Here is a 27,500-nt window from a genome sequence, read left to right on the forward strand (position 1 = left end):
TCTGTGGAGATGGGGAAGGAATCTGCCTTATGCTTGCAACACTTTAAACAAATGTATGGCAGATTTGTATTTTTTTGGCATACTGAGTTGTATGCTTAGTGCTCCTGTAGGCTCAGATGGAGCCAGTTGACTCAAGCTCCTATCCTGCTCCTCTGAGGTTCTCACAGTCTAGTAGGGAAGCACCAGAGCCACCACAGCTACTCCCTCTACCCTCCCCTGCAATATGGGGTGGCTAGCAGGGGAGCTGCTGATCAGCTGCAGCAGGGAAAGGACAGCAGATGCTCAGAGTGCTCCCATATCCCAGTAACACCTGTCCTGGCAATGCAGGAGTAGCAGTGAGAAGCAGTGCCCCCTACCTCCTCCCTGTAGCAAGGAGGATGATTCAAACACTTGAAATCAATTTAGCAAGGAACACCTCTTCAGTTCCTAATCAAATACACGTGGTGGTGTTTTGTTTGTTTGTTTTTAAGCACAACCACCCTCAAGTATTCCAGTTCAGCACCACCAGGGTCCTTCATGTGATCTTTGGTTACTTCATGTGATAAGTGGTTGAAAGGAAAATGAAATATTCTGTGCCCCCAATTGAACTTGCTGCTTTTGTTTAACATGTGATGTTTGATCTATAATCTGACCTTTAAAAATATTACATTACTTATAGAGGCACAAATTCTATCTCAATTTATATCCCAGGCAAGTCAATTGAGCCCATCAGGGTTGCATGGAGTGGAAGTCAAGCCTTGTCCCAGAAGCTCAATTGTTTAAAATTTGGATTTCCTTAAAGAGAAAGCATCTTCATGTTATTCCCATTGTCACTTCAACTTAACTGCACCAAAACATACAAGGTGAAATCCTGGCCCCATTAAAGTCAATTGGAAAATTCAGTAGGGTCAGGATTTCACCCATGGGCACAGACATTCATACTTTAGCAGATATTAGTGCAACTTCCAGCTTCTCAGTAGCTCCCAACCTAGCTATTCTTTCCGGTTGTTCATCTTTTCTCTCTTACCAAAAATAAACTTTGTGGTGTTTGTGTCTAAACTGAGCACTGCTCCACAATATATAGAGAAAGACAAGTTGTTGTCCCAGTTTAGATTAAATGGACAGTACAATTCAGAGACTTACTGCTTTGAGCAGCAAAGAATCCTGTGGCACCTTATAGACTAACAGACGTTTTGCAGCATGAGCTTTCGTGGGTGAATACCCACTTCTTCGGATGCAAGCCTTGCATCCGAAGAAGTGGGTATTCACCCACGAAAGCTCATGCTGCAAAACGTCTGTTAGTCTATAAGGTGCCACAGGATTCTTTGCTGCTTCTACAGAACCAGACTAACACGGCTACCCCTCTGATACTTTACTGCTTTGAATTAGTCCAATTGCTAACTTAGCAAATAAGCCTGAATAAAATAAGTCAAGCTCCTAGCAATCATTCAGACAGTAAAGTTTGAACAAATTTACAATGGATTATGAAGGCGCTAGAGTAGATTACTTTGAACTCCTATGCAATACGTGCCAGTACTTCATATTCTTCAGAAGGACCTTTGGACAGCACCCTGTATGGTATGTGAGGAATGTGAAGCACATTAAAATGAGAAATCAAACACACATCTACACTGCAATTAAAAACCCATGGCTGGCCTGTGCCAGCTGATTCTGGCTCAGACTAAGGGGCTGTTTAATTGTAGTGTAGACATTCTAGCTCTTAGCTCTGGGACCCTAACAACTTGCAGCTTGAGTCTAAATGTCAATTAAACAGCCCCTTAGCCCAAGCCCCACAAGCCTGAGTCAGCTGGTACAGGCCAGCCACAGGTTCTTGATTCCAGTGTAGACATACCCTGATACTGGTGCATAAAGGAATCTAGGTGGCTGGGTGGCAGGGTTCAAGGATCTTCTTATATCCGGACTAAGAATTATCATCTTCTGTATCTTAAATAAAATATTATGATTATCATTATTAGATTTGTCATTGCTGTTCTACCGGACGAGTTTGTGAATTAAGAGGCAACCTGATTTTTGGAAGTCTCCTGATACTGACTTTTTTTTTTGTTCCTTACCAGTAATATATTCATGTGAGGTCAGGCTGTAGTTTAATGGCTCTAAGGTATAATTAGCCCATATTTAGTTTGTGGTGAGTTCACCACAGCATGAATTAATAAGAATTTATTTCACATTTAACCGATTTGTCATCATACTTCTAGCATTGCTCTGTTCTTTCAAATTCCTAGAATAAGAGATGCAATTCCCCTTCTCTTTCAGGGTAAGAAAGAGAAAGAAACCTGAGTTTAAACATGTTGACTTGCAGAATGAAAACAGCCATCCTAATGCTGGGATTTTTTTGATGGGTGACTGCTGTATACTCATTATTTTTAACTTTCTCATTTCTCTGGAAGGATACTTATAAATGCTTGCCATCATTCCCAAGATGAAGTAGTTGTTTTGGTTTTTGTCTGTCATCAGCTTCTGCCAGGATTTTTATGTAAATCTTCCAAATCTAAACAATTTAACTTCTCAAACACAATTGCACACAGTATTTTTCTATTGCAAAGGCGAAGATTTTGTTCTACTTGTCTAAATCGCCTGGCTGGATACTGTGAGAGTGACTTGATTTTTCCTTCACTTCCACATTCATGCACAGTCACTTGATAAAACAGAATTTTATTGTTTTGTGCAGAAAGATCTTCTTACCTCAAAGTTGCATATTTTCACTCAAATTAGTGAATAAACAGAATCCTTTAAAAGACGTCTCTAGAGCAGAACACTAGCACAAGTTGGTGGTCCTTCCTGGCCTTAAACTCAGTGACTCTGATGAGGACCTACTAACTAATGATTAGCTCACCAGCAATATTAGTTGCATATTCAGTTTGATACAATACAGAAACAAGCCAAATTAGCATATGCCTTCGTAGGAGTGTTGTGCAAATCCTGGGGTGAGTGTGAGACAAATTGAGGTTTGTGTTGTTAAAGTAATATTCCCTTTTAATTGTTTTCCCCCAGCAAAAATAATTATGGGGGAATTTTTATGTGATCTATACTTCTACTATGAAAAATAGCACATAGTAGCAATAAAGAAACAGTAGGAAAGAAGCTGTGGCTGCTATTTCTCTACTATATAAAATTATTTATATTTTTCTCTAGTTTAATTTTGTTAAGGTTCTCTGAGATTTGAACCCTTTCTCTCCAACTCATGTGAGCCTGTTTGCCCTTCAGCAGCACATCATAGCCTAAGAGATACTTACTATGACCTTGTGTCTGATTCAGCAAAGCACTTCAGCATGAACTTAAGTCCCACTTAGGTGACTAGGAATTCAGTGTGTTTAAGTTAAGCATGTGATTAAACTCTTTGCATATGATAGGTGCGTTGCTGAATTGGGGCCTTAAATTGTTAATCAAAAACTATGGCTACACTATGAGCTAGGACTGATTCCCAGCTTGTGTAGACACACTCATGGTAGCTCTCCTCTGAGCTAGCATGCTAAAAATAGGTAGTCTAGCCACGATAGCACAGGCAGCACCAGGGATGGCCCAGGCCAGCTGCCCAAGTATGTACCCTCGGGGGTCTGGGTGGGTTTGTACTGGGGTCAGCTAGCCCCTCGTGCCATGCCTGTGCTACTGTGGCTGCACTACTATTTTTAGTGCGCAAACTCAAATGAGAGGTAGCACAAGTATGTCTGCGTGAGCTGGGATTCACACCGCTAAGTTGTAGTGTTAGCATAGCCTAAGAAGTTAAAGATGCAAAATATTTATTAGACTATCAGCAATACCAACTCCAAACATTGAAAAATCATGAGTCACCCTCCCCCGCCCCAAAATTAGCTTAAAAATCATTTTTGTCTGCTTTTTGGTTTTTCTGCACATTTTGAGAATGATGGTACCCCAAACTTGTCTGTGTGATCATCTCAGGGACAAAATGCGCGCGCACACAAATTTAGAACCCCTTGTTCACAGTTTGGGACTCAGGGGCCACCATTGTCCCTAATGGCAGCCTGACTTCAGCCCCACTGGAAACAATAGGAGATGGTGGTAATCCTCTTTGCTGGGGCATTGTCATTTTCATAGGGTAAAGATAAGATGGTTATCTTGCTGAGGACAGCCTGCAGAGCAGCCCCGTTCACTCCTGTGAGGGCCCGCAGGTGAGTCAGCAATGTCTTGTGGTCAGTGGTATTGAAGGTTGCTGATAGATCTAATAATACCAGCCTGGACACCTGGTCTTCATCCACTGCTAGGAGGAGATTGTCAACCAGTGTGGTTTCTATGCCATAGCCAGGTCTATACCCAGACTGAGAAGGGTCAAGGAGACTGAAGGTCTCTAGTTATGTGAAATTTGACCTATCACCTTCTTCACAATCTTACCCAAGCAGGGAAGGTGATATACTGGTCAGTAATTAGCAAGTTTGTCAACTCCAAGAAATGCTTTTTTGGACAAAGGCTCCACTATTGCTTCCTTCTGAACAGTAAGCAGCCTGCCCCCTCTCAGAAAGGCATCTGCAGTCTCTGCAAACAAGTGATCCAGTGCTTCCCCACTCGTCAGGATATGGCTAAGAATATGGATCCAAAACACAAGTTGTATGACAAAGTTCTCCCAACACTTCCAGGGTGAGGAGCTGGGTGGAAGAAAATCAGGACTGGCATAGGGACAAGCTTGAAGGGGAACAGGGGCAGAAGGGTCTGTGCCCACTAAAGGATACTCCCGTTCCAGACCCTGAATGGAACCCAAGAAAACAGCCTCTTCTGCTTCTTAACCCCAAGTAATCCTTAGAGCACTGACCTTTCTGTGCACTGAAGGAGTCAGGGATCCTGTGGGGGAAAAATAATCCATGTAATTAAAGATTTACCATAATGCATATGCACAAGGGGGGCAAATTAAGATTTCACAGGCAACCTTAATTCTAGCATTTCCTAATTTCTGAGTGCTTTGGCTTGGAAACCTTAATATTCTTTTATGGTAGGGTATTTTTGTGTGTGTGAGTAATTTGTATTTAGTGTATCGCTTGTAGTGTACCACATGTCAGCTGGAGGGAGCCCTGCTCCTCCTAACACTCCCCTCAATATGTTCACAGTAAGTGAAATCCTATGTAAATGGCTAAAATGATATTCTCTCCCTACACCTGGTATGTTTTTAAATAATGTGTGTTCTTATTGAAGTTGGATAGTGTATTTTTTAAATGGGATTACAGAATGCAGAAGTAGTGTTAGAAATAACTGCATGGTTTTAAATTTAAGGAACGTTAACATTCTGACAAGTCACATGCTTAACTGAAAGGTCATTGGGGCAGGGACTGTGTTTGGACTGTGCCTTCTACAACGGTGCTTTGACTAGGGATATCGGCAATATAAAGTTATGCAAGGATCTGGTAAGTAGGTCACCAGACGTTGTCCTCAATACAACACACTGGTAGTGCTCACAGCCTATCCAGGATACGCTCTAATATTCAGTGGAGCACCTTCTCTCACCCCCCTCCCTCCCACTTTCTTTTAGCTATAAAACCACTGCCACAAGCTGGAATATTAAGTTATAGCCACTCTGTGGCACTCTGTTCTTAACCACAGTGTTTGCTGTGAAGGAAGTTGGACAGGATTCACACCGAGGAGCACGGCACTGCTGTAATTCTGGAGCTGCCATCCTGAACAAGAAAGAGAAGGGGAGAATGTGCCTCAGAACATGCGCATGACAAAAGGAAATGAAGAGTGCAGCTTCTGCATAAAAAATAACAAAACCAAAGGAGCGGGGTGGTCAGGAAACGTTCCTCCACTAAATGTGTCATAAATTTTCACCCTGATGATCACATAGGCTGCTTCAGCTCAGAGAGCAGTTTTCCCAATTAGTCATTTAAATAAATTATTGACTTGGGTAAGCCTTGGTATATACTGTGCTCCTGTAGTCACTCAGATATTTAGGGTGAGGGGCATGGTATACAAACCTAGATGGAAATATGTATTGGCTCATACTGGCATATCGGTTCGAAAAGCATGGGAACTACTGAACTATACATACATACTACTAACAATTGGGAATGAAAGAATGAGACCCCCTTTTGATCCAGACAGGCAGTAGTACAAATCCGGAGCCCAATTCTGCTCCCATTGCAGGGTTGAAAATGTCCTGTTAGAGGGTGCGCCTGTTCTTCCCAGCTCTTCCTGCTGGGTGCATTCCCATCCTTGGAGCAGACAGGTAGCTTGAAAACCAGAATGAGGTAAAAGCAGGAATTACTTTTTATTTTAGTTTACTTGTCACACCTTTTGCTTGACAACTATTTCTTTTCTTTCTACCTCCTCTGCTCATTTTGATGCTTTTTACAACAGATTAAAATTCATACAAACAAGGCATGTAGCTTTGTGATGGAATATATGTTGTATAGATCTGGTAACTTTCTTGTTAGTTTTCCATGGTGGGTTTTTTTTCCTCCAGAGTGCGACTTATATATCTCTTTTCTTTAATTATATCATGTGCATATATTTCTGTAGAAAGTGCTGGTTAGTAATATAATGCAGTGATTTCAATAACTAAATGCAATTAGAGAGACGAGGTGGATGAGGCAATATCTTTTATTGGACCAACTTCTGTTGGTGAGAGAGCTACACGGCTAAAACACTGCTTACTTCAATGTAATTAGACCTTTAAGGGATACTGCAAAAACTGACCCATAGGGGGAAGCAAAATACAATCTTCACAACATGTTCTTAACTTCAGGCTGATGCTTTTTTAAAATTATCTATGCTCCAATTGAAGCCAACAAAAAACATCTGTTGGATTATTTATAGCTCCTATTTCTAAGAAGTGTATATTATATAGCAGATGAAAAAAGTGGATGACAGCTCATAATTCATAAAGTTACTGAGGCCTAATCTGATAGAACATTATGTACATGACTCTTCCCCACCATAGACAATATCACTTCCTTTTCAACAGAAGATAGAAACAAGGCTTTATGAAACATAAATTAATAGATGCAAGACCTAACTTGCAGCAGTTAAGTATTACATCTTAATGAAGAAAAATAGTATCCCAAAATATCACCTGTTGGCTTTAAGCCAATGGCACAGTGTCACTAAGATTTATTTTGTTTGCACATCACACCAAGCTTTTCTAGTCAGATGCTTTTTTTCTAAAGTTTGTTGTGGAGGGATTTTTCCATTATTAATGCTGGAGCTCTAGCATGCTCTGTTGTGTCAGTGACAAAAATTTGTTTGTGGGAAGAAGACAGATAAATAGTCCCCCTCGTTTGGTGGGGCAGAAGATCAATATATAGTAATGTATGACTTGCCATACCAGATCAGAACATTGGTCTGTCTGGTTCTGCAACCTGTCTATCATCTAGGAGTGACTACTACATTAGTTTTTATAGCAAGCTAATTTTCCTCCAAGCATGCTCCCCTGACTTCTGCAACGACCTCTTGCTACCGCCTTCCCCTCCCTTCTCCCCCCCCCCAAATTGCCCCAAGTCTTGTTCAGTGTTGTACCTGCTGACTGGGGCAGGGATTTTTTTCTGCTTTTCTCTCTTCATCTCACCCCATGCCCTCCACCCCATCACATGAAGCTTGACACTTGCTTAACCAGATCTTTGCTTTTATAGCTATACTGGTATGTCCTGAAAATATCCAGGCAAAGTATTTGACTCAGCTCACTTATAGCGTTAATTTCTAGAAGTGACTGTATGACTTGTAGTAAACTTATTTCCCTTTATAATGAGTAGGCAGGGTAAAAAAGAGGGTAGATTCAGTTTTCACTATGTCCTTTATATATTGTGTTGATCAGATGGATGGTCCAATTGGATTGTACTTTTATTTGCCCACTTGAAAATCAGCTGTATTGCTGTTGGTTTATTCTGTGAAATATTGTGTGTTGTTTTCTCTGTACAACTATACAAAAATATTTTTGTACCTTCCCTTGAACATTTTTGTCATAAGTACCTACCTCATTTACAGGATTCTACAGATGTTCACTAAGCATTCTGAGCAATATTATGGATTGATTGAAGTTCAGAAGTTCAAGTTAATAAGGGTGCCCCCCCCTTGACTTCACAGTCCCTTTTAGGAAAGAGCATTATTTTTCCCTTGAAAGCATTCTTACCATTATTCTATGCCCTGATATAGGACCGAAAGAGCTTTTTTGTTTTACTTTTTTCTTAAAAAACAAAAAGGCACTTAACAGAGTGCTCTGTATCCATGAGAGGTCATTGGCATTGTTGAGAGAGATGTCAGAGGAAAGGTACTGCTGGGTCATTCAGCTCTCTCCATGCCAACTGGAGAAGGAGAGGACTGACATAGGCTGCTGTGGTAAAGTCTCCTGCTAATAAAAATCCTCTCTCTGATTGTGGCTAAAATATTCTGCAGTAGCATTAAAAAGGAACATCTAAATATTCTGCAGTAGCATTAAAAAGGAACATCTGGAGTGGTCATTCTCATCCTCCAAATCTTATCACAGCCTACTGTTTTGGTTGCAGTAGGGGGACAAGCTTTCATTTGCAGCATATTGTGAAGACATTTCTGATGTGGCTCTAGGCACAACTCCATTGCTCCCCAAGTTTTCCAGTTGTACTTTGCTTCACACCAGGTGAATGGCAGTGGTTCTTTCTCACACTCCTTTTCCTGTCAGAATTGTTCGTGCCTTTGGTATCGTTCACAGCCCAATAAATCTTGACTTGCAAACATCTCTCTGCTCAGACGAAAAGGGGTTGTTAGTCCAAAAGGCTTTGAGCCCAGGTAGGCCAAATTGCTTCTGTATCTAACTCAGCGACATTCTGCATTTCTCCCTTACTGCCAAGGCTTTCCTGGTGACCTGAATCTGCACCATCTGCCAGGTTGACAACATCAGATAAAAATAAAAAGCCAAATTTAGTAAACAGGCCTATTAAGCCACCAGTAATCACACAGGTCAATATTAGAGATGTTTGAGTCCTCTCTTTTTCCCAGGAACTATGTTGACTTTTAAAATATTTTCTTAATGAGGTGCTGGATAGCTCTGTCCTAATAGTCTCCAGAGCCCTGAACAGATCTCTCTCCCATGCTGAGTGGCACTTTCATTCTTCATATAGCCAATCCAGCCTCCTTGGTTAATGAGGGCCTCAAGAAAGAACCTGCTTCTTCCCTCCTAACAGCTTGACTTTCTACTCTCAATTACAGTACTTGACTAATTTATGACAGACTGTGCGTTGTTACTTAACATCTTTCTCTACCCGCAACTTCCTTCTTGATATACATAATGCAGTTAAAGCCTTGGTTAACAGAACCTGGCTTGCTTGCCCCTTTGGCTAATACCATTAAACTCTTTATCATTACTAATCCCAAAGCTAAATTGTGGTCATAGGTTCCAAGGCCAAAAGGGACCCTTATGATCATGTAGTCTGACCTCACATATAACAAAGGGCATAGAACATCCCTAAAATAATTACTAGAACATACGTTTTAGAAAACCATCCAATCTTGATTTAAAAAGTGTCAGCAATGGAGAATCTACCACAATCCTTGGTTAAATTGTTCCAGTGATTAATTATTCTCTCAGTTAAAAATTTACCTCTTATTTCTAGTCTGCATTTCCAGTCTGCATTAGTCTAGCTTCAACTTCCAGCAATTGGATCATATTATACCTTTCTCTGCTAGATTGAAGAGTCCATTATTAAATATTTGTTCTCCACGTAGATTCTTACTGTCTGTTATCAAGTCACCCCTTAACCTTTTCTTTGTTAGACTCAGGAGCTCAATTATTTATTTTATCGCTATAAGGCATGTTTTCTAATCCTTTAGTCATTCTCATGGCTCTTCTCTGAACCCTCTCCAATTTATCAGCATCCTTGAATTGTGGGCGCCAGAACTGGATACAGTATTCCAGCAGCAGTCTCACCAGTGCAAAATACAGAGGTAAAATAACCTTCCTACTCAGGGGACTTTATCCTGAGATTCCATTAGCTGTTTTGGCCATAGCGTCACAGTGGGAACTCGTGTTCAGCTGATTATTCACCATAACCCCCAAATCTGTGTGAATCACCACTTCTCAGGAGAAAGTCCCCCAACATGCAAGTATGGCCTACAGTCTTTGATCCTAGTTGTATACATTTTCATTTATCCATATTAAAATGCATATTGTTTTCTTCCACCCAATTTACCAAGCGATCCAGATCACTCTGAATCAATTACCTGTCTTCATTATTTACCATTCTCCCAATTTTTGTGATATCTACAAACATTATCACTGATGATTTTATGTTTTCTTTCAGGTCAGTGATAAAAATGTTAAATAGCATACAGCCAAGAACCGATCCTTGTGGGACCCCACTGGAAACAGACCCACTCGTTGATGATTCCCCATTTACAGATGCATTTTGAGACCTATCAGTTAGACAGTTTTTAACCCATTTTATGGTTGCCATGTTAATTTTATATCATTCTAGTTTTTAATCTAAATGTTATGCAATAACCAAGTCAAATACCATAGAGAAGTCTATAGTACATCAACACTATTACCTTTATCAATCAAACATGTAATCTCATCAAAAAAAGGAAGTTCATTTGACAGAATCTAGTTTCCATAAACCCATGTTGATTACCCTCGTTTTAGTTCTTTATTAATCAAATCCTGTATCAGCTACTCCATTATCTTCCCTGGGATCAATGTCATGCTGAAAGGACTATAATTACCTAAGTCATCCCATTTACCCATTTTAAAAATTGTCACATTAGCTTTCTTCATGTCTTCTCAAAATTCCCCAGTGCTCCAATGCTTATTGAAAATCAACATGAACGGTCCAGGAAGCTCCTCAGCCAGTTCTTTTAAAACTCTTGGATGAAAGTTATCGAGACGTACTGATCTAAAAAATCTAACTTTTTAGCATTTTCTGTGTAACATCCTCTAGAGACACTAGTGGAATGGAAATACTATTATTATCATCATATGAGGAGAACCCTTCCCCTGTGAGTAGAGGCAGTCAACTTCTGGAATTGGTGTATCAGAAACCACATAACCCTCTTAGCAGTATAACTACCAGGGGTGCAGAACTCCCTAGCAGACAGTCTCAGCAGACATTTGTCCACAGACCACAAATGCGAAATTTATGATTCTTTTCTGAACCAAATCTTCAACCAGTGGGAAACAACATCCTGGGATCTCTTTGCCTCACAAGGAAACAAGAAACTACCCCAATACTGCTCCAGGGAAACTCTGAGCCATGGCTCAAAGGACAATACCTTGCTGCTACCCTGGACGGACCACCTCAGGTATGCCTTCCCTCCAATCTCACTAATACCACAAGTCTTGCAAAAAATCTTCCATGACAGGGCTTGGGACATCCTCATGCCCAACTGACTGACACAGTTCTGAATCTCAGAACTCCTGAGGATTTGAACCCATCTGACCATTTACGGATCTGCTGATACAACACAATGGTACAGTGAGTCATGCCAACTAAGGACAGCTACAACTCAAGGCCTGGTAACTGGATAAGCATCAGATGTAGAGCCATCATGTTCAGTGGGTGTTCAGTCCATTCTCAACCAAAGCAGGAGATGCTGTTTGGGCCCATGGAAGTGCTTCTCCTGTTGGTCACAAGAATGCCATCTATCTCCAGAATCCACTAGGATCCCTATTGTTCTAGAATACCTACATACCCCTAAGACATCAGGCCTCTCATCAGTTCCCCACAGGTCCATCTTGCAACAGTTCCCCCAATTAATGACCATACCATCCTTACTCATCCGACAATTACTAGATTCCTGATGGGGCTTATTAGAAGTTTTCCACCAATGGCGAAGCCAGCACCTCAGTGGGTCATCAACCTTGTACTTTCAGTTCTCTCCAAACCTCCTTTTGAACCATTAGCCCATCTCTCAATAAAAGTTGCCTTGCTAGTTGCCATCACGTCAGCTAGGATCATGAGCAAGTTGGGAGCACTCATGGCAGATCCATCATATACCATCTGTCATAAAAAGAAGGTCTCTTTGCCCTCACCTGAAATTCATCTCTAAAGTAATTTTGGAATTTCACATGAATTAAACCATCCACTTACTGGTATTTTTTCCAAAATCGCTTGCCTCTGATGAAGAGAGAAGGCTTCATTTTCTAGATGTCTGATGGGCACTGGTCTTTTATCAACAGAGAACAAAAGCAATTAGAAAAACACCCAAACTTTTGATCACAATAATGGAGCAATCAAATGGTCAAGTTCTATCTGTGCAGAGACTCTCTAAGTGGATTTCAAGTTGCATCCTCCTTTGTTACCAAGAGAGCCCATTCCACCAGAGCTCAAGCAGCCTCTGTGGCATCTCTGTGAGACATACCTTCACTAGATATATGTAGGGCAGTGACCTGGAGCTCCACACACACATTTACGAGACATTACTCATTGGTCCAGACTTCTACCACAGATGCAGCTATGGACACAGCAGTAATATGGATAGCTATACTATCTGCATCCTTGCACCTACCTCCTGTTTTACTAATCTCCCACATATTGAATGAACATAAGGGAACATGCTTCATTTCTTCTTTGAATGTACTTATCTGTAACTGGAGGGTCTTCTAAATGTATGGTCCCTATACGTATTCGACTACCCAACCTCTGTCCCCTCTACTGTGGATCATGACCATATTCATGGTAAGAATAGGAACTGGAGAGGTGTCTGTCCGCACTGCCCTTTATACGGTTGGTTCAGAGCACAATGAGACCTATTGTGCATGTGCACACCAATGGACATTGTTTAGTAAAAATTTCTAGATTCCTGTGCATGGTGCACATATATACCCACATATGTAATACAGATAGGGACCACACATCTTGAAGAACCCCCAGTTACAGGTAACCTCCATATTTTGTATTGATACAGTCATTTGCACTAATGAAGAGTTTTAAAGCCTCCAAGGGTATTTGCCCAAAGTTGGTGAAAGCCAGTATTAAGGTAGCAACAAGGATACAGGCTCTCTCTTTAATGGCAACTGCCAACCAATGGTCAGAGAGAAGGGAAGCCTTCATGATAAGACTAAGAGCTATTCTGCGTTTCCCCACCAGGCTTTGCAGAACTGTACCTTTGTATCAGTAGAGAGAGTATAGTGCTTTTGCCTTCTTGAATCCTACTTTCTCTGTATTTTGGAGTCTCGATTTTGGGTACAAGTATGGAAATAAACAAGTCCACACAATCAAAGAAATGTGGTGGTGGGGTTGTTTTTGTTTTTGTTTGTCTGTGGTTGGGTTGTGGTGTTTTTTTTGTAAACTGTCAGTCTATTTTGCTGCCTTTGACAGTCAGGTGTGCAAAGATTGTCTCATCTCTAATTTATACCTTCATTTAACTTTTTAAAAATATCCTGCACAAGCATTTGCACTCAATCATTATGAATTCTAAATTTAAATTTAGAAGTTACTTGGGGAATATGGATGGTAAAATGATTTTTTTTTTTCATTTTTCCCCCTACCAGGTATTGTACATACCTGCCTATTTCCTGGATTTAACTATATGTGAAGCAGCTAAGGAAGATTATTTATTTCCCATCAATTTTCAATACTTGAAATACTTAGTATAGCTCTTAAATTATCTGGAGGTTCTTCTAATGTCATAAATTATACTGAGGGCATCAATTTAATTTGAGGATATTGTTTGAAAATAATGTGTTGAGTGGCTCCTGACATCCACTGTTTCCTAATCATTTGCCTAGTTAATCATGTTGAAAGCATTACCCAATTTGCTTGATAACTCCGTTTACTGTTATATATTTAAGTTTAGTGTTCCTCAGGATCTCCTTCTAACTAGGCAAACTTTTTCTTGCTCAGATGTGAAGAGTGTGATTTTCAAAGCTGATGTGTGTATGAGAATGATACAGCTGAGTGGATAAAATGGGCATCTTTGCTCACACAACCAGCTATGAATATAATAGGACCTATACATTTTCATATACCAGACTTGCATGCACCACTCTGATATTTGCATGTGCAGTTTAAGTGTTCACAATTGCACATACCCATGTCTAAAAATCTCAAAAAATTGTGTGGAATCATTTTGGTTCAGATCCAAATTCAATTGTTTATGTACGGTCTCCTCTGTAAAAGACTTGTAAATGAACCTTTTTTCCATAGTGTATCTTATTACATTTTAAAGGGCAGGCTTTAATTTTTTCTATACACTTTCATGCTTCTTCCAGCAATAATGAAAGATTTGCTCAGAGACCTGTGGATCCAATATTCCACCTTTAAATTTCCATTTGGCTTTGCCAGGTACTAACTCTAAAATATCTCTTTTTACTGAGAACTCCTCCAAAAGGTGCAGCTGTGTGCTGGTTTCATCTTGCACTTCGTAGCTATGTTGGCAGCACTTAAATGTAAGGTATGCTATCGTCTCCCACCCATTGCTGTTGCCTTAGAGCTGTTCAGGCCTGCCTGTATTGGTGAGAGAGAGAAGAGCTCTCAGATTGGAGGGAATCCTGACTTCTGTTTCATCTGATTGGTTATCACTGTGGCAAGGTAAAAATAGAACTAGTGGAAAATTCAGCATTTATGATGTGTCATCAGAAGGCTTACTACTATCTGAGATACATACTAGTCCCCAGACTTAATGGCTGGCAAAGAAGGCAGTATAGTGTATAACAACTCATGAGAGTCTTGATATTTTGGAGACAGTGGGATTTAAAAAAAAAAAGTTAAGGAATTTGTTTTGTGAAAAGCAAAATGATTACTTTAAGTGAAAAACTGATATTGGATTGTAGCAAAGGAATCTACAAAGTTGCTCAGATTCTTAAGAGTGGATTTGGTTCTCCAAGCCTCTGTGCTGTGCTACAGCATGCTTCAAAACAAAAGATAATTTTAAAATCAGGTACTAAATGCAGGTTGCATGAGGGTTTGATTCTTTGTGCTTTCACTGAAAATGGCATGTGTAAAAGGGTTTTTTCCTGCCACAGTCAGTCTCCTGATGTGTGCTGTGTTTTGCTTTAGAACATCTAATCCATGTTATGATAACTTGTTTTACGGCTTCAGAAGTTGAAACAGAGACTTTGTCCAGAGTTGGTCATATTTTTTCCAATTCAATTACTGCCATTTCCTTTCACTATTTTAAAAGTGAAGGGCGCTGTGCATACATTTGGCTTTCTTCTGTGTAAATGTTATGAACTGGCATTTAGTTCTGAGAGTGGTGTAAAATCTCTATTCTGGCAGACATATGTTTTCTGAGGTCTTTCATCTTGAAATGACTATAATTTTCTGTCTTATGCCAAACGTGGAAAGACTAAATTACCAGTGACAATATAATGCTATGGGAATTTTATAAAGGAAATACATTGAATAGCATAAGTAGCAGCAGATAATAGAAAATTGTAGAATTGTTTAAAAAAATAAATTTGATTTTTTTAAAAAATGGTATCTCAAACTTTTATATTGTGACATTTTGTCAATTTTGATGACTTGTGCATCTGTTGTTCAGTTGCATTGCCTTTTATCAGCATATTAAAAGACAACTTTACGTTTTAAAAAACTTCCTTTATATTTATAGCCTTTTGTTATAAACTCCTTATTTCTGTTGTGTATTATTATTGAAATGGGGATTTGTAGGCCAAATAGTCATGAATTCAAAAATATTTGATCACTTATAGTTATGAAACAGTATTATTGTGGTTTCAAAAATATTCTAAGTACTTGCAAAATTATCAATTTCTCCGACGTAGTTATCTGTAGCTGTGGGAAAAAATGAAACCAAAATCCTCCAAGCTCTCTATATTTTATGATATTATGTTTTTTCCCCTTTAAAACAAACATTTTCTTTTGAGAAAGAGTATGGGGGAGAGGAGTTTAATCTTTTTTAAAATTAAGTTTGCTCTAAATGTATATATTATATGTACGGTGTTTCCACTTCATTGAAGTCTTTATAATCCAATACTGATATATCAAAAGAGGATTTGAGCACAGGTTAAATAGCTTGTAAATTTGGTATGTGCTTCAGATACTGCGTGTGTTTTGAAAGGCCATCGTCAGCACTTTTACATGTGCACTGGAAAATCCATGGCCTGATTTTCAGAGGTGCTAAGTGCCAGCACCTCCCACTGATTGAGACCACCACCAATAGCCAAGATCTGTGGGGAAAAAATAGGCTACTTAAGTGCCTAAAGATGGATGTAGGTGACCAAGATTTTGGGTGGAATTTTCAGAAGTGTCTAAATGAATTGGGAGCACAAGTCCCACTGAAAAACCAGCTCTGTTGTAGCAGGGCAGATTTCAAGGTCAAAAGACGGGTGAGTTTCTTTTATTTTGGAAGAGAATGGTTTTGTGTGTCAGACAGGTTTTTACATCATTGATATAGAGTCTTTAGCATTTCAGGGTATTTTTGAAAATGGGTAGTAGACCTAATGTCTGCTTCTGTTCTAGAAGAATGACATGACAGAGGACTCTGTTTACATTTTGCTCTCACCTCATGAATGCTTACAAATGTTGCCATAAGTCACCTGCTTAAAATGTAAATCAGAAGCAAAGGAAGTGAGATAGGGAATGGAGAAGCTTTCAGTTTTGGAGTAAGTTGGCGGCTGTTTGTGTCCCTCCATCTTTGCCCTTTTCTGAGGGCATGTTTTCTGAGATTCTTCTCTGCCTTCCCAGTGGCTTCCTCCAATGACATGAAGCTTTCAGGGGACACTAGATGCATAGGTTTTCATTTTTGGTCTGCCTGGACTACACCTTTAACTTTCAGAAACAAAAATCAAGTTAGAAATTAGTTGAAAGGGTGTTCCTTTTCCTAAAGACAACTTAATTTTTCTAAGTAGACATTTGTAATGTGCCTATTATCATAGTCTCTAGGCACTGTTCGCTTAATTTGATGTAGTGTAGCTCTCTAGTTCTTTCTGTTGTATGAAGAAAAGAGTAAATTGTGGGTTAAGATCTGTAACTGTAACCTCCCTGCCCTGCTATCTCCTCAAGCCTTTCATCCTGGATGTCATTTACCCCTACCATCCACTTTTTCCTCTCCCCTTCCTTTCAGTTTTGTGTAACAGCTCTGCATCTTGCCTTCAGTTAGAAGAATGAAGTGAGCATCTCTGCTCTGAGCTCATGCCATTTCATGACTTGGCAGAAGGGAGGTGGGAGAGTAGTAATTAATGCAACTAACTGCCTGAGGGAGCAAAAGGTTATTTTCATCATGGAAAAAATGTAATCTCTATTTTTAAAACATATTCTCACCTTGATATTGGGAGGGATTTTATGCCTTTGACTTTCCAAACATCAGAATGAGATTTATTAATAGTAGTACTAGTGTTAGATTATATCTTGCAATTGGTATTTTGTAATTTGAGGATTTTCTTGGCAGAGCATTTGATTTGACACTGTCATATTCTTTGAATAAATGTACATTTATTATAGCAGATTCATAAATTCTAAGGCCAGAAGTGACCGTTAGATCATCTAGTCTGACCTCTGTGATATACGGACCATTACATTTCACCCACTTACTCCTGCACTGAGCCCAGTGAGTTGTCTGGCTAAATCATATATTCCAAAAAGGCACAGCCTTGATTTGAAGGCATCAAGAAATGGAGAATCCACCACTTCCTTTGGTAGTTTGTTCCAATGATTAAATACCCTCCACTGTTAAAAGTAGTGCCTAGTTTCTAATTTGGTTCTTCATATGCCTTTTTCCACATTTTCCAAACAGCATTTTAGTACCTGGTATTTTCTCCCCGTGAAGGTACTTACACACTGCGATCAAACCACCTCTCAATCTTCTTTTTGATAAGCTAATCAGAGGAAGCTCTTTAAGTCTCACTGTAAGTCATTTTCACCAGTCTTCAAATAATTTCTGGAGTTCTTTTTTGCACTTTCCAATTTTTCAACATCCTTTTTAAAATGTGGACACTAGAACTGTATGCAGTATTCCAGTATTGGTCTAACCAATGCTGTATACAGAGGTAAATCATCTCCCTTGTACTCACTACTCCCCTGTTTCTATATACAAGGACTGTGTTGGCCCTTTATGCCACAGCATCACAATGGGAGCGTATAAACGGGCTGACTCACCCCTGTGGCACCTCCTACTGGTGACTTCCGGGAATTAGCTTTTCCAGCTCCAGAGCACTCTCTGCAAGCTAGTGATCTGTCTGTCCTTTGGCCCCCGTCCCTCCCAGGACCCTATTAGCTGGGGTGCTGCCCCCAAGCAGTAACCCCTTTCTCTTTGGATCTCCCCCTCCCAGGGGAACCCCCACCCACTATTCCCACCTCACCTCAGAATATAGCTACTACCAGTCATTGTCTAGCCCCACACCCTGGGGCAGACTGCAGTATCAGCCTACTCATCACTGGCAAGGTTGGGTTTGGACCTGCTGCCTTGGCCTACCCCTGGGCTGCCCTCTGCAACCCCCAGTACCTCTTGGCCATATGCTAGGCTGTGCAGCCTGGGGCTTTCCAGGCAGAAGCTCCCCAGCTCCTCTGCCTTTCCCCAGCTCTGCTCCACTCAGGTACCCTATGTCTAGCTCCCTGCAGCCAGGCCCTTCTCCCTCTACAGGCAGAGGGCACCTCCTCAATTTGGCTTCCCTGGCCTTCTTATAAGGTCCTGTTGCTCAGTTTGGGGCGTGGCCCCTGCTGCAGCCACTTCCCCCAATTAGCCAGAGTTTTACCTTGCCCAGCCCCAGCCCTCTGCAGGGCTTTTCCAACCCCTTCCAGGCTGGAGAGGGTGGTCACCCCGCTACAGCGCTCATGTTCAGTTGCTTGTCTACTATGAGCCCTAAATCTTTTTCTGAGTCACTGCTTTCAAAGATCCAGGCCCCCATTCTGTAAATATGATCTGCATTCTTTGTTGCTAGATATAAAACCTTAAAATTCATTTTGCTTGAATGGGCCCAGCTTACCAAGTGAACCAGATCACTGTTTGGCTGCTTTATCCTTGTTATTATTTACCCCTTGGCCAGTCTATGTGTCAGCTGCAAATTTTTATCCACAGTGATTTTATATTTACTTCCAGGTCACTGATGAAAATGTTGAATAGCATCAGGCCTGGTGCTGTTCCCTGTGGAACTCCATTAGAAACACTCCCGTTTGATAATGATTTCCCATTGACAACTACTTTTCATAGGTGCTAGAACTAGGAGTGTGGAGGGTGCTGCCGCACCCTCTGGCTTGAAGTGGCTTCCATTATATACAGGGTTTACAGTTTGGTTCAGTGGCTCTCAGCACCCCCATGATACAAATTGTTCCACCACCCTTCTATTTTTTGGGATCTGTCAGCCAGTTCTTAATCCATTTAATGTGTGCTTCTCTTATCAATTTTCTACACTTCATAACATCTAAATTCTATCAATTGGTATCTGTTTTCCCTTTTTTTCCCCCCATTTGTTATATATTACTCATTTATTTCTAATTTCTGTCTTCACTTCACCACTGAACCAGGATGGGCTTTTAACCAAAATAGTCCTTTCTATAAATTGTGGAATTGTGGCTTTTTAGCCATCTAATAAACTCTTCTGAAAGAATTCTCAATTTTCATTCACATTTTTCTGTCTAAAGTTTTCTTCCGAATAAATTTTGTTCATAACATTTTTCAGCATTGTGAAATTATCCCTTTTGAAGCATAAGGTATGTATATTACTGCTTGGGACTGTCCTCTGGTTGCCCACGTTGAATGTAATCAGGTCATGATCACTGGTCCCTAGGCAACCGCTAATTTCCAATCCAGTGATTAATTCATCTTTATCCATCATGATCTGTCAATCATGTCAGATGTTGCTGGCAGCTGTTTAGTAAGAATACATTTCTGTCAACATCCTAGCTTTACAAAAATTAAACACGACTTGTTTTCAAACTTTTAAACTTCGCATTTATCACAGAGCGAGAACGTTCTTTTATTCAGTTTGTTCTTTCAGTAAAGAAACTGCATTGTGTGTGAACTGACTTTGGATAAAATCAGTATGCAGCTTTGTTTCAGTTTGCAAAAGATTCATTTTAGAATATCCTATTTTTATTCTTTATTTCTTGATCATTGTACAAAACAGGAGGCTCTCTCTGCATCACGGGGCATATATTGTCAATATTGTGAACCTATAAAAATTAAAACAAACTGCAATTGTTATTGAGCTTTCGCATTAATATGACATGTTGGTTGTTCCTGCAGAGAGTTCATACCAATAGAAATGTGTTGCATTCAGTAGATTAGCAGTTCCAAGGAAATATGTATATAGCTCCCTCATCTGGTGCACCATAGGAGAAAATGTTTCAGGTCCAAAAAACTGTCCTTTAAGAATTTTATATGGATTCTATATGGCTTCTGTGTGGATTCTACACTTTTTACTTTATTTTATTTACCTTCCTCACAGCAGTATTAAATATTTATTAGTGATTAATAAAGCATTTTTGATATTCTCTGAATGAAGGTGCCATAAAAATGCATTTTCCTTATTGTTATTTATCATCACTATTCAGTCTTGGAGAATCGGTTTGTGTAAATACAAAAGGTGAGGGGTTGGAATATTGGAGGAACAAAATGTCATGAAGTGGAATGTCTTTGCTTGATTTAAAAAAGAAAAAAAAAGATAAATGAGGGGAATAGTTACTAGGACTTTGCTAATTATGTATTGGTTGTTTATCTTTAGTTTAAATATAGCAGTGATATTTAGCATGGGAGGGTTGGGTTTTTTTTAATTACCAGTAAGTAATTGTGTGGTGTTCTAATTTGCATGCAGAACAGACAAGCAAAATGTCTACATGGACTTTCACAGCTGATAAAATGAATTTGTTCAGTGTTTAAATATTAACCAGTTGCAGTATATCTCATGACTTTCATAAACTGAAATTGCATCTAACTATAGCTTAACTGATTTTTTTTTAACAGCTTCTACACTTCCAGATCTTACAGAGCAATTTTTGCCTCCTGACGTCGCTCCACCAGTTCTTATCAAGATAGTGGAGGCTATTGAAAAGAAAGGTATGCTGATGAACAGTCTGCCAGTGTTTTAGTTATGTTTGTGAATGGGGACTGCAGGATCAGGCCCAGAGTTTGTACATTTCCCTACCAAGGGTTTGTAATGTTTCACATTACTCAATTGGTATTCAAGCAGATCTAGTCGGAGCCTTATCTTGTTGGTATGTGCTCAACAGAGGTTACTTGGGTTATAGAAGGTAATAACATAGCTTATACCACTTGACACCTGGTAACCTGCTACAGAGCAAAAAGAGAGATTTTAATTTCAGGTTTTGAATAATATAATACAAACATCAACTGGCAGCAAGAGTAAGCACAGAAACGCATTGCCATGAGATAGCAAGGGAAAATATCTCAGAATGCTAAGTTTTGGGAGGTATTTTTTGCCCTCCCAGACGCAGTCATTTATTGCTACTGTCTGTTCAATCGGCCTGTATTTGTTGCCCTTTGACTTTTCTCCCTTCCCATATTCCCAGCTGTCCCCCTCCGTCCTGTTCCCCTCCTCCCCGTACCATTCCCCCCTCCCCCTACTGGCCTTCTCAGTCTTTTGTTTCTCTTCCCTCCTGTTTAAATAACCCGTTCTCTGTCCATCTCCTGCCTCCTAATCCCCTTGTTTCTTTCCCCAGCTTCTGATGCTGATGTCACCTTCATCAACCTTATGTGGCCAGGAGATGCCCCCTGTACCCTGCTCTCCTAATGGCCATTTAGCTGGGAGTGGGAGGGCAAGACAGGATTTGTGGCCTGGTTACTATCAGTGTCAACACTTCGAGGGCTGGGAAGACACAAAGGTTTAATGGGTGGATCAGGGGCTGCTGATGCCAGTACTGAGAGCCAGAGTTTAATGGCAACCAGCATAGTCAGCCACTGTTTCTAGGAGACCATACGGAATGTTATGAAATCATACGTGACCTGTATCCCTGGGCATGCTCTTTAATGTAAAATATAGAGCAAAAAATTGTACATTTATTCTGGTGTCTTTTATTTGGAAGGATGTCTGCGCTTTACAGAGTATATCTAGGGATCACTGAAATGGTGCTAATACAGGGCAACTGTTTAACATATCTGCAGCAACACTGCCCAGTACTGAGAGCTTACGTACTATGTGTGCTCTGTATGTCTGAAGTCAATAAAATAAATATGCAGAAAACCAGATAGTGATTGGCTTTAGGGTAAGAACAGTAAAGTATCCCCCCAAAATGAAAAATTGCCCCTTCAGCTTTGAGTTACATACACTATCACAGTCTAAGGAATTATTTATTCTCGAGCAGTTTTTCAACTGTTCTTTTCCCCTTGAGGCAGACTGTTTGTTGTCTCTGCTCAAGTTGTATTCCTGGGGTGGCAGGCCCTGAGCGTCTCTTTCCGCTTTTGGTAGGACAACTCCACTTCATTTTCTCTGTCTCCTCCCTGCATCCCATCTCTTCTCGCCTTATGAAGGCACTTGGGAGAGATGAGACAATAGAACATGCACAAGGGAGGGTTTAGGGCCAGCTATTCCTTAGCTGGAAAGTTGCGTAGAGTGACAGGGAAGGGCTGGGTGTTTCCTACTGAACTGCACTCTGCTCCACTGCAGGCAAACCTTTACCTTGGCTAGTACACACTTCTCCTTCTGCTGGTGTTGGCCTCCTAAAGCCAGCGCCTGGCGATTTGTTTGAGTGGGGGCGGGGGGGAATGAGGGTTGACTGGATTTCTACTGTTTCTTGGGTGGCAGCTTCTGCTGGCCCAGCAGTTTGCAGGCATGGTATATTTTCCTGTGCGGTATATTGTTGCCCTATAAAATCAATAGCATACAGTATTTTGTCATGGTGTATAAGAATTATACTAACTTATACTGTAAATGGTTATTTGAGGACAATAGAAATATGTTGTGTCGTATATAAAGCCATAAGGGATATTAAGTTCATGTGTCCAATCTATTGTGTTTTTAAGGTCTGGAATGTTCAACTTTGTACAGAACACAAGGGTCAAGCAGTATTGCAGAAGTAAGACAAATCCTTGAGTGTGGTAGGTGCAGCTGTTCTTCTTAAAGTACTAAATAGTTTTTGTATTAAGATTGAATTTTTTTTCTATGCCCCCTATTCAAACTATATAATTTGATGTTTAGTTGATATAGTTTTTATTCCATTGCATTTGCCGTAATATTAACCTTTCCACTTTCATGGAATAAATATTTTTCTCCAGGTCCCCATTATACTGGTATTTTGTCCAAGAATAATCAGTTTAATGTTTATTAGTAACTTAACTGTTTGAGGACAAAAAACAGCAGGGCTCTAGGAGAGGAAAGGAGTCTCATTCAGAAGCAAGATAAAGATGCACTGTCCCAATAATGCTGTGGGCTAAATTTTATTTATGCATGTACAGCTGCACACAATTTTGTGCATACATTAATACATTCAGCCTTCTGCTTCTTTTGGCCCAGCGGAGAGGGTTGGAGGGAAGCCTACTGGCTCTGCTGCAGGTTACCTGCCTGGTTCTGTGGTGATACTGGAGAGTAAGGGAAGAGAACCTACCTGATGATGCTACTCTGTGCAGGGATCTAGGTATCAGGGCAGTAGAATTCCTCCACCCCCCCCCCCCACCCACCCCATATACAACATGCTTCCCCAACTCCTATCTCTCTCTTTTCCTCCCCTGTGCCAGAGTCCTGGGGTTTTGGACACTCATCTGGCTTCTCCCTTCTCTGGCCCCTGCAGTAGGCCTAGTGGGGTGGGGAGATACCCACCTGGCTACTTGTCCTCTTGCCTGAAGTTATAGGTGCTGGAAGTAGGGATGCAGCAGCACCCCCTGGCTTGAAGTGGTTTCCATTATATACATGGTTTACAGTTTGGTTCAATGGCTCTCAGCACCCCTACTATACTAATTGTCTCAGCACCCCTGCCTCCAGTCTCCTTTTAGCACAGATAAATTGTGATTCTTAAAAATGTAATAAAACCTAACCATCTAAATGAGAAATAGTTCCAGCGCAACAGCCAGTCGAACTGTGGAAGAGCAGGAGCTCTACTGTTGTGGTGGCAGCATTACCCAAGCTTCTGCAAGCTGTGGGGGAGAGTATGTGTATCAACTTCCCCTTTCAGAGCAGTGCATGAGGGTACAAGGGCATCATACCACTGCATGAGGCTCGGAAGTGAAACTGATTACACACCGTGTTGTCAAAGGCACAAAATATGCAAACTCTAAAAAAGGAAGTAATTTCTCTACTCTTTCAATTTTAGTAATTAAAAGTAATTAAAGATTAAAATTGAGGAGGAAATGATTTTTGAGTTCACTATGTTTTAAATCTAGCTGGCATCATGATCTCGAATGATGGTAGAGAAAGGTATGGAATTGTGGGGTTAGCAACAGAAGCTTTAGTCTTAATATTTTTGTTTTCAACACTGACTTTCCAAACCACAAATACCTGAATTTCTTAATTTATTCAAAATCCATATAGAATCTCACATCTGAAATGTAGTTTTATGCAAGATCTACCTGTATCCTGAGACCATTGTAAAACTGGGGTTTGCCTGTATTCTTCTTCAAAACTTAATTTGGTTGGAAAACAGGAAGATAAGGCTTAAGCCTTTGAGGAACTGACTGTCTTTCATTCCTGTTGAGCAGAGCTCACAATCTTCCAGGATCAAGCCGGTAAAGGTGATCAAAAATAGAAAGATCACAACAGCAGCAGCAGCAACAAATAGCTTGCTGTACATCAAATAGGTCCAGCTCTCTCACTAAAGCTCTCTTGTTCCAGTAATTTGGGATGTTTCTTACAGACACTGGACCAGTGGAACCTGGACTTGATCCAGCATAGAGAATAAAAGCCACAGTAACTAATGTAGTTTGAGTTCTTGGTCCGATAGACTGGGCTTTTTAAAGAATTATTTTCCTTCCTTCCCCTATTCCCCACCCCAATTATTGGGCCCTTTGGAACTTCCAAGATTTGGGAGCATTTGGGAACTTTTGTGAGAGCTTCATATCTGACAGGAAACCTGTCTGGCTTGTAATAAACACTTCTAAAATTTTGTTTTTTATTTTGACTTCTTGCATTCACTACGCCAATGTTAACAGACAGTTCTATAAGTGATAAAGTTCAATAGAATATTCTATCCCAAGTCGTAATTACACTAGCAGGCCATGGGTCATTACAAGTGTGTAAATTCTAACTGCTATTTAAGAAACCAAGGACCCAATTCTGCAAATATATCTACACGTGCTTCAGTTTATTCACATAAATGTTTAGCGATTCAGGCCCTGAACCTGGAATCAGCTACCGATAGAAATACTGCATTTGCACCCAGCCCTAACTATGGATTGCTCCTTACTATAGTAGTGTTTACACAAAATATTTACAAGTAAAACATAAACCTGTTAAAAATATCCAGGTGTCTCGTAACCTTGCAGCCCTATAACAATATTACAAATATTGCCACAAGCATAATTTGTAACTTTATAGTAACATTTGAAAAGTATGCAGAATCCAGGTCTTCCTTATATAATTTACAAGGTTGGTATATAAAGAAAGCAAGGTGTTTTTAAACACTCTGGTCACTTCAAAAATAATACCAGTGAAGGTATAACAACCTTCACTATGGCCATCTACAGAGGTTGAACCAAGGACCTTCGTCACCAATATATATAAACCACCACTACTTTAGCTACACTAATAATTCTATCAAGTGGCAGCTATATTAGTATGCTGTTAGTCTCTATGTAGATTAGCCACTAGAAGGGACATGAGACAATTTCCAAGCATGTTATAAAGCTATTTCTTGAGTAATAGAATTTGTGTTACTTGTAACATTTTCACATAAATATTTTCCTGGATTGGCTATTGACTCCCATGCGTAATTTACATCTTATCATTTATTAGTCAGAATCTCTTAATGATTGAAGAAGGCTCTGACCCCCTAACTTTACAGTGTATTGCTGAACAATTTTGGTATCTCCTGTGGGAATTCACTGCACATTGTAAATAATACATTTTAGCAAAGACTCGTTTAGATGTCTTCAGAGATTTCTTACAAATTGTTCTTCATAAATCAGATTTGGGTTATCTGTTCTGGTTTGGTATGAAATGACAATTTTAAGGTCCTCAGAAATTTTTTAATTGCATATGTCTGGGTTTTTTCTTCAGATGCCTCATCAATGGATTTTGAGCCAATTGATGTGCAGATCTTATCAGATGCTCTCAAGAGGTATCTTCTGGACCTGCCAAATTCTGTCATTCCAGCATCTGTTTACAGTGAAATGATTTCAGGAGCTCAAGGTATGAATGTGAAAGTATTTCCACTCACCGGGGGCGGGAAGGTTTATTAGGATTGTCAGTACCCAGCATGAAGGGGCTGATACTGTCTCAGCATACATATAGTGTGGAGGATTTTTGCACACCACAACAAGTGGTGCTCATAAAACAAAAATAAGTCTTTTCCTCACTTATCATATATTAGCTAGTTTTGATTAAAAGCTGCTGAAATTACCTAAAAATATAAATATAATGAAAATTGCAAGATATTACACAGCTTGATGCATTTAGTAAGTAAGAATAACTGCATGTACTGGTTAAAAAAAATCAAGGACTTATCTGTGTGCAGAAAGAGCTAATTGTTAACCTTTTATCAGTGCTGATAAAGTAAATGTATTAGAGAACACAGTGTTCTGAGGTCCATTGGCAGTTATGAACTACAAAGCAATAAATACATGAATATAAGGTATATCTTTGGCAGTGGTCATTTCAGACAGTACAGCTGACAACTTTCAGTATGTAGGCCTAGTACTGTTGCATGTTCTTCGGGCAGGACATTGTGGCTGGTAACCTTCAAAGTTAGAAAAGCACCTGTGATTCTTATCTACTGCATCTCAGAATTACCCAATCATATGTGACGCTAAACACAAGACAGACTCCTACCAGTACGCACTGCACATATTGTGGTTTTTACCAAACGAATGTTCTGTTTCCATTTTACTTTTATTCAGTTGTTTTCTTCTGTCACTTGAGTTTTTCACGTTTGAAAAAGAAGAAACAAGAGTCTGGGTTCTATTAAAGGACAAAATATTTTTTCTATAAAATTGATACTTACCAGGGAACCATGTAATGGTTTCATTTTCCTTTCTATTTGCTTGCAGAAGTGCAGAGCTCGGACGAATATGCTCAGTTGCTGAAGAAACTCATCAGGTCTCCAAATATACCTCACCAGTATTGGCTCACTCTCCAATATTTGCTCAGACATTTCTTCAGACTTTGTCAAACCTCCAGCAAAAATCTCTTGAATGCAAGATCCTTAGCTGAAATTTTCAGCCCTCTGCTTTTCAAATTCCAGTTAGGAAGGTATGTGAGACATCTTAATTATCTAGTATATTGTAACCATGATATGTAGCTTTGTTATACAAAATAGTTAATAAATTCATGGATAGGACTTGTGCTTATGCTGTTATCTTTGCATTACTTTTCTAAAGGCATTTATGTAAGCCTTTACATTTTTTTCCATTACATTTTACAGTTCTGATAATGCTGAACACCTCGTAAAAATCCTAGAAGTTTTAATCACAAGTGAATGGAATGAGAGACAGCCTGTACCAGGTAAAAACAGTTTGGATTTTAAAATGTAATTGGTTATGGATGAGTTTTAAATAGTTCAAAACCAGCTTGTACTCTGAAATAATTTTTGCATTGA

The 27,500-nt window shown here is 39.8% G+C and overlaps 1 protein-coding gene across 1 annotated transcript in view; it reads left to right on the plus strand.

Annotated features, from left to right (window-relative positions):
- The window catches only part of PIK3R1 (phosphoinositide-3-kinase regulatory subunit 1), a 76,334-nt gene that overhangs the window by 26,350 nt on the left and 22,484 nt on the right, over positions 1 to 27,500 (plus strand). The window contains exons 3-7 of the mRNA XM_045020730.1: positions 20,764 to 20,856; positions 22,780 to 22,854; positions 25,964 to 26,095; positions 26,953 to 27,154; positions 27,327 to 27,406. Of these exons, the coding sequence (XP_044876665.1) occupies positions 20,764 to 20,856; positions 22,780 to 22,854; positions 25,964 to 26,095; positions 26,953 to 27,154; positions 27,327 to 27,406 (582 nt within the window). The remainder of the gene's footprint in view (positions 1 to 20,763; positions 20,857 to 22,779; positions 22,855 to 25,963; positions 26,096 to 26,952; positions 27,155 to 27,326; positions 27,407 to 27,500) is intronic.

This window comes from Mauremys mutica, chromosome 6, assembly GCF_020497125.1.
Source record: "Mauremys mutica isolate MM-2020 ecotype Southern chromosome 6, ASM2049712v1, whole genome shotgun sequence".
In the NCBI taxonomy this organism is placed as follows: Eukaryota; Metazoa; Chordata; order Testudines; family Geoemydidae; genus Mauremys; species Mauremys mutica.